The sequence below is a fragment of the Myotis brandtii genome, unplaced genomic scaffold (assembly GCF_000412655.1).
Source record: "Myotis brandtii unplaced genomic scaffold, ASM41265v1 scaffold112, whole genome shotgun sequence".
NCBI classification, from domain to species: Eukaryota; Metazoa; Chordata; class Mammalia; order Chiroptera; family Vespertilionidae; genus Myotis; species Myotis brandtii.
In genome coordinates this window covers 3023080-3030950 of record NW_005353838.1, presented here as the reverse complement: position 1 = coordinate 3030950, position 7871 = coordinate 3023080, and the positions used below count along the sequence as shown (strand labels likewise).

Below are 7871 nucleotides of genomic sequence, written 5' to 3'. Positions count from 1 at the left end.
GGGCGCCCCCCCCCCCCCCCCAGTGCACAAATTTTTGTGCACTGGGCCTCTAGTATATATATATAAAGTCAGTAGTAGGTTTGGAAAAATGTCTATTCAGTTTCTATAGACTCAGTTTCTCTTCTTTTTTGTTCTGTTCAAGCCCTCAAAGGATTTGAATGATGCATTTTTGTGCACTGGGCCTCTAGTATATATATATAAAGTCAAAAGTAGGTTTGGAAAAATGTCTATTCAGTTTCTATAGACTCAGTTTCTCTTCTTTTTTGTTCTGTTCAAGCCCTCAAAGGATTGAATGAATGATGCCCATCTACATTGGTGAGGGAGATTTTCTACTGATTCAAATGATAATCTCTTCTGGAAACACCCTCACAGTCACACCCAGAAATAATGTTTTATTAGCTATTAGGTATTGCTTAGTCCACTTAAATTGACACATAAAATTAACCATCCCATCAACCTCAGGCAAGGTCATTTGTCTGAAGATAAAATGAGAAAAAGCATGCCCATTTCATAATTTTGTCTAAGAACAGGACAAAATAAGATCACTGTGAAACCCACAAAATACCAAACATCCCTCTCTCTTGCTAAATGAATGACTGCCATTTCTTTAACCAACCATAAAATTACTCTGGCTTTCTGACAGCTTCCAATCTGGAGCAAATCCCCACTTCATTGGACTCTCTCCCAAATCATCTAACTAAAGCTCACGCCCTATAATTGGTTATTCCTAACAACCCTCTTACTGAGACACCCATGGTCCCCCACAATCTGTTCTTTCTCACTACAACAAGTAATAAATCCAGATTCTTCTACTACAGGTGTATTCCTGGTGGTTTTGGCTGAAGGGCATGGTGATGCTATGGGGATAGAAATCCATGCTGTGCATAAATTTTTGTCTGAGAATATTACTTTTTAATAGAAAATAGAGATCACAAAAATTGCATTCAGAAAGAAGGAAAATGTAAGCAAACCTAATGTACAGAATTGTTGAAGGCACATTTGGTACTTTGGTTAAAAAAGAGATCATGCTTCTATTTTGTTTTATAGGGTTACTGGCTGCAGATTGCAATTACCATGTCTGACTCAGTAATTCTTCGCAGTGTGAAGAAATTTGGAGAGGAGAATCATGGTTTTGAGTCAGATGGATCATGTAAGTGGCCCTTTTCTCTCACTGCCTGTTGTACAGTGACAGTTTAGAACAAAAGAGGAGCAAACTAGTGAGGTTTCAAGGGGCAGAGACAAAGCATCAACAATATTTAGAACTATCACTGAACATGTTTCCCACATATGAATGGGTGGTTCTCCCTAGAATCCATGTAATGGAATGTCTGAAAGTGTTAAGGTAAAGATGCATAAAGTATGGGTGAAGGAAGTATCTATTAATATCTGTTTCCTAGGCAGAGTAGGGTTGTTCCAGCATTGGCTATGATTATTACCTCTATTCATGTATTGTTATAGTTAATTATAGCAGTAATTATTCAGTGAGCACTGCTTCCCAAGAGGAACTGCACCAAGACTGTGCTGGCAGAATGGGAAAGGGCTAGTACCTAGCATGTAGTGAGCACAGATGATTCTAAGCAAGTTTTACTGTTTTATCATTTTTTAAAAAAATGTGTTTTTATTGATTTCAGAGAGAGGAAGGGAGAGGGAGAGAGACAGAAACATCAATGATGAGAATCATTGATCAGCTGCCTCCTGTATGCCCCCTCCTGGGGATTGAGTCCACAACTTGGGCATACGCCCTGACCAGAAATCGAACCATGACCTCCTAGTTCATAAGTGCATGCTCAACCACTGAGCCACACCGGTCGGGCAAGTCTTATTGTTTTAAACCAATCTTATGACTTTATAGGACAAGAAACTAAGACTTGAATACACTTTTTAAAACTTGGCAAAGATCACATGACTCATAATGGAGCCATAATCCTAACCCAGTTCTGTCTAATTCCCAAACCTAAGATATTAATCTCTATCTATACTATAATGCCAGTTAACTCTTGATTAAATTAAATTAAATTAAATTAACATGCCAGGAAGATCAGGATATGCTGCTCCATGGTAATGGTTGACATTAGTTAGCACCTTGGGTTCCTTTCCCTATGGCTTCCCTACTCAGACCCTTTTGCTTCCTACCCTCATCTGCTCTGACCTGTGCTGGGAAAGTAATGTGCAGCTCAATCCCACAGCTTCTACTGGCAAGCAAGTGGCAACAGCATTATACAGTCTGGGTAATTTGTGGTGTAAATTCTAAGTGGGTAAATTCTGATGTTTCTAAAGAACCAAATAATAAATACTTTTTTATTTTGTAGTTCAAAAAATCCTATTTTCTTCATCTAGTTTAGAAATGTTGGTCTCTAGTTGATATTCAGAAGATACAAATATTTCATATCCTGAAGAAAAGTCATGCAGAGATGTAATCAAGCCTGCAGTCCTAATCCTGAAAGAACATCTTCGATATATATATTGAGAGAGAGAGAATAAAAAAGGAGAAAAAGCAAATAATCATTTTGCTATGTTACATGAGTAAAAAATAATTTATAGGAATGGTGTTTTTCTAGAGTAAAATTGTAAATGATTATGTTGCATTTAGTCATTATTAACTGCCTTGTGCATTGTTTTTATTCTGACAGATAACAATGAGAAGAATTCACGGTAAGTGACTATTTCAACAATGCATTTTTTTTCTAGAATAACTTCACAATATTCTTATGATAGGCACAAAGCAGAGGAAATATTTTTAAGTACATTGCACTTCCTATAAAATGGTATAAATAATCCATTATTTTTCTTTTTAAAACATTATTATAATTTGATTTCAAAAACCTTTTGGAATATCCCTTCTAGACTAGGTCTAAATCTCCCCTGTGTATTCAGAAAAAGCACAGAATTTCCAACCTAAACAGTAGGGAAGGTGTACAAGTATGATTTTGTGAGTACAGGGGAGGTTCCCAAGCCCAAATTCTTCCACAAGCAAATAGCAGATACTTAAAACTTAATTGTTACATATTCCTCTTTAGTTTAAGGGTTTAAACTCTCATATAAAATAAATTTTAGTTAATCATACATTGGCATGACAGTAAAATTAGATGGAGTCTAATTTAGAAGACATTTGGGAGGTGCCAGGCAAGTTTCTGAAATAGAGGTGGTAGGAAGGGAGAGGTTGAAGGTATTTAAGAAATTTTAAGTAAGTAATTCATGGCAGAGGGAGGTATTGGGTGTGGTAACATTACTTGGACTAGGAGTGGTAGGACTAGCCTGGGCCTAGAAGAATCACACTGGGTGGGAAGGAGATGAAAATGGGTGTGAATGTGCTGAAAAGCAATGAGAGAATGACCAGGAAGTTTGAATGAATTCTTTGTTTTCTATTTTTATTTATACATTTTTTTCAGTTTACTCTTTTTAAAATTGAATTTATTGGGATGACCTGGTTAATAAAATTATACAGGTTTCAGGTGCACAATTCCATAACACATCTATTAGTATATACCATACTATGTGTTCACCACCCCAAGTAAAGTTTTGTCCATCACCATTTATGCCCCCCTATGCCCTCCTTCTCCTCCCTTCATCCCTCTGGCAATCACCACTCTATTGTCGGTGTCTATAAGTTTTTTTCTCTTTTTTTCCCTTTTTTTCTTCTTTGGTTTTCAGAGGAGATGTAATAATGTAGAATGAGAATATAAGAGTGAAAGTTTGATAAAGCTGCTGGGGGGAACAGGAGCAATCTCTAGAGGGATAAAGTACATGAGCTAAGGTTGGAGACCATTCTCATTCATTCATTTCACAAATATTGAGTGCCTACTAGATGTCAGGCATTAAAATTGGTGCTGAGGTACAGAAAAGAACAAATTGGGCAAAAATTTCTGCCCTTGAGGAGCTTTCAACTTACATCTTAGTGAGGGAGATATCATAAACACCGTAAGTAAGTAAAATATGTAGCATGGTAGCTAGTGATAATCTATCAGTTTCTTTCTACAAAGGAAAAAGTAAACATGGACTGGAGTTATGAAATGATGTGGGGGAAAGTTGAAATTTTACCAACTTTGTCCAGAAAAGGCCCCATTGAGAGAGAAGGTGACTTATGAGGGAAGGTCTGAAGGAGGAGAGAGAATTGACCAAGTAGATAAAACCGCATTCTGTGGGGAGAGAATTGCAAGTGTAAATGCCCAGAGGAGGAAACAAACTTGGCGTGGACAAAGGTCAGTAAAGAGGCCAGAGGGCTCAGGTGACAAGACCTGGCATGCAGTAAGAGGAGACAAGGTCAGAGAACCAGTCGGCCAGACCATGGAGGGCCTTGAATGTTTCACCAAGGACTTGGGATTCTACTCTGAGCTGGAAGGGAAACTCAGGGTAACCAAATGCGAGGCATGGCATGAAATGTTGGCATCAGTTCACATGGTGGAGATCTTGTCTCCAGCCAGCCCAGCAGCCTGGCTTCAGGAGAAGATGGCAAACATGCTGGGTGGATGCAGGGGTGAAGTTTCCAAGGAAGGTTTTGGGGGAAATGATTGAGGCTGATGTTGAGAGTGTGGTTCAACTGGCAGGCAGTGGGACCTGGGAATGCATGGGGAAGAAGCAAAATCTGTATGAGGTTTAGCAATTAATTATAAGTAAATGGAGGGTTTAAGGGACTGCATGTCTCACGTGAGATGACAAACAGTTGTGGAAGGGAGAAGGAAGTGAGGAAACAAGATGCTTGGGCTGTCCCAGTATGCGATGGAGTAGAGTAGTTCCTGGTGAAGGCAAGGTCCAGGGTGTATCCATTAATGAATGACTCAGCTGAAGCAGAGTTCCTTGGAGTGAGAAGGTCAAAGATGGGTTAAGTATAACTTTCTGAGAAATAAAATGAATAAGAAATACTAAGGAAATATAATTTAATGGGAAATATGGGAGTTTAAGGGAAACTTTTCATCACACCAACACTATTTAATGTAGTTGTAAAATGTTTTAAGTGCTAGAAGGAAGTTTTAAATCAGGTAATCCAACCACAAGGAAATAGGTCCATATCACATTATCTCACTTATATGTGGAACCTAATGAACAAAAAAAATAAACTGACAAAATAGGTCCAGTGGAACAGAATAACAAATTTCAGTGGGAAGAGGGTTGGAGGGGATGGGAAAAAATTAACCAAAGAAGATATATTCATATATGCATAACCCATGGACACAGACAATATTGTGGGGAAGGCCTGGGGTGGGATGGAGCTTGTGTGGAGTGGGGCAAAAAAGGGAGGGGGGTGGGGAGATGGGGAACACCTGTAATACTGTCAACAATAAAAATAAATAAATACATAAATAAATGTTTAAAAAAAGAAATAGATCAAGGGTTAAGGCTGAACTCTAATAGTTATTTATTAGTATAAATGAGAATATGGAATACTTTTTATTTTCTCTCAGTGCCTTCCGGAAAAACATCAATGAATCTCTCCTGAGCATGAGATATAGCTATACTGAAATCTCTATAAGAGGTAAATCTGAAGAATAAAAGCTTGTTTTTAAGATACCAGGTTTGGCAAGAATTTCTCAACCAGAGGGAGCTTTTTTTCTTGCTAAAAAATGACTCATTGAATCACCACCTAGGGAGAATTTCTCATTGTTTGGGAAGGATGGTCTGTAAATCCCTATTTTCTCTCTTCAGGTTACAAAATGAGAAGAAAGGTGACAGCGGTCCAGTTGGCTTCTTTCAATTGGTAATAAGACTGTGCTGACTTATGACATAGGCTTTGTAACTATGAATCTTTCAGATCATGGAGGAAGTGTTAAATCTTTAGTCATATTGGCAGGTTTTTTAACTACAGTGATTACTTTTTCAGTCATAAACGTTGTCTAGGTGATAACATGCTGACTAGCAATTAGAAATGTATTACTGATTAAACACACGAATCTTACTCAGTAGATCAGAAAAGTGTCCTGGAAAATAATCACTAAGTTTATAATTATCATTTTAGTAAGAAAAATCATCACAGAAATCATATTGTGCATATTTATTCGTATGACAAGACTTTAGAAATAGTATAAGTATTTTCTCCAAATTATTCATTGGTGGAGGCATTTCTAGGCACAAATAGGTACTCTTCGTTGCCATTGTCAGTTCTAGGAGCCAATGTATGTTATTGCTGAATGTCCTACATAGTATATATACATGGCAATGGTATAAGTGCCAGTGACTGTTTCCCTCATAAGTTGTGGAAAAATAGCTAAGTTGGCATCTTTCAATTGGTAATAAGACTAATAAAGTCAGTTCTTGAGATAAAGAAAGTGAATTCAGAGATCAGGAAAGAAATAACATGGACTGACAATGTAAGAGTCTTATGTTTTAGATAACTGCTATACCATTCATTTTTATATAATTAGTGAGAACTCTGTTGTTCAGTATGATGATCCCACAAAATTTGGTGTTGAATACTATTTATCAGAATCTAGTAACTAAAATTAAATAGTCCTCCTACCTCTCCTGCTTTTCACCCATAGATGATCTCTGAATCCTTTGTTTTTCAAGTTTCGATTTTCTTCAACGACTGACATTTGGCTGATGTTTGTGGGAGGTTTATGTGCATTTCTCCATGGACTAGCCCATCCAGGCGTGCTACTCATTTTTGGCACCATGACAGATGTTTTTATTGACTACGAAACTGAATTACAAGAACTCCAGATCCCTGGAAAAGCATGTGTAAACAACACCATCATGTGGACCAACAGCTCCCTCAACCAGAACGTGACAAATGGAATGCCTTGTGGGTAGGCTGCTATTTTTTACTTTTTTGTTCACATCTTAAACTGTAATTCAAAATGTGTAAAGGGAACATATTGACTGAGCTGGAATGGTATCTAATATAGAGTACACAGAAACATAAATTTACCCACATTTCTACAAATTACTCTGCCCTGAGGTTCTCCTATCTTACCAGGTTTTAAAATCCTAACAAAAAACATATTTGGAAATTGCCCATTAAATGCATCATCCAAATTTAACCACTTTTAGTGTATAGGTTTGAGGATGGGGCTACCAATACTTAATACCAAAAGAAAATGACCCATGGATTTTACTTTAGTCCTATGTCATGTCTTATATACAAGACTTCCTTTCCTTTTTTTCTAGCTCTCGTCCATTCCTTAGCTTCTGTGGCCATGGCTAATGATCCACCAGATCCCCAGCCTTTCCCGTATAATGGGAATTTTATTAGTATGCCAGAGGCCTTGGAGTAGGGGCCGCTGGTCTCAGTTAGTAGTTGAATTTCTATGGAAGAGTGGTATGGTGTCATGAACAGAAGGAAGCCATGCAGGATTAGCCAGAGCTGGCTGTGCTACTACTGTTTTCTTTGTGATAATCCCAATAGCTGCCTGGTAATCAGTGGCGTTAGAGTACACAGGTTGACTCACTGTTTTGGACTTTGCAGCCTGCCTCACACTGCCTCAGGGACAGAACAAGGTCGTTTGCACATGTGAACCCACATGCTTAGGTTTAAGAACCAAAGGCAGGGCACAACCTCGCTAGAAAGACACTTGGAATGGCTTTCCTAAGTGAATTTATATTTTTTACCTTCATTTAAAAAGCTTTTAACAGGCTTGATCCCAGATTATGAAAAACCCTTCTAAATCACTCTTTCCATGACATTATCTACTCTTACAGCATTTTATTCATTCACCTATTTAACCAAAAATTTTTGAACACCAACTATGTACCAGAAACTTGTGTAAGCATCAAGGATACAGTGGTTATTTTAAGAGTCATGGTTCTTATCTCTGAAACCATCATTAAATCAATGACCATTCAAATAAATACGTAGTTGAAAACCAGTTAGTGCTTGATAGAAAAGTATAGGATAACATACAGTATGCCTAAGTACCCTTTGAAAAATACTAAACCTA

The 7871-nt window shown here is 37.7% G+C and overlaps 1 protein-coding gene across 4 annotated transcripts in view; it reads left to right on the top strand.

Moving 5' to 3' along the window:
* The window catches only part of ABCB11 (ATP-binding cassette, sub-family B (MDR/TAP), member 11), an 89210-nt gene that overhangs the window by 7679 nt on the left and 73660 nt on the right, over positions 1 to 7871 (top strand). For 2 of the 4 annotated variants that reach the window (XM_005857544.2, XM_005857543.1), the window contains exons 2-5: positions 1048 to 1150; positions 2631 to 2652; positions 5641 to 5692; positions 6502 to 6740. In XM_005857544.2, the coding sequence (XP_005857606.1) occupies positions 1075 to 1150; positions 2631 to 2652; positions 5641 to 5692; positions 6502 to 6740 (389 nt within the window). In that variant the 5' untranslated portion in view covers positions 1048 to 1074. Of the gene's footprint in view, positions 1 to 1047; positions 1151 to 2630; positions 2653 to 5634; positions 5693 to 6210; positions 6222 to 6473; positions 6741 to 7871 lie in introns of those variants that run through there. The other 2 variants (XM_014545490.1, XM_005857545.1) reach the window with 2 other exon arrangements.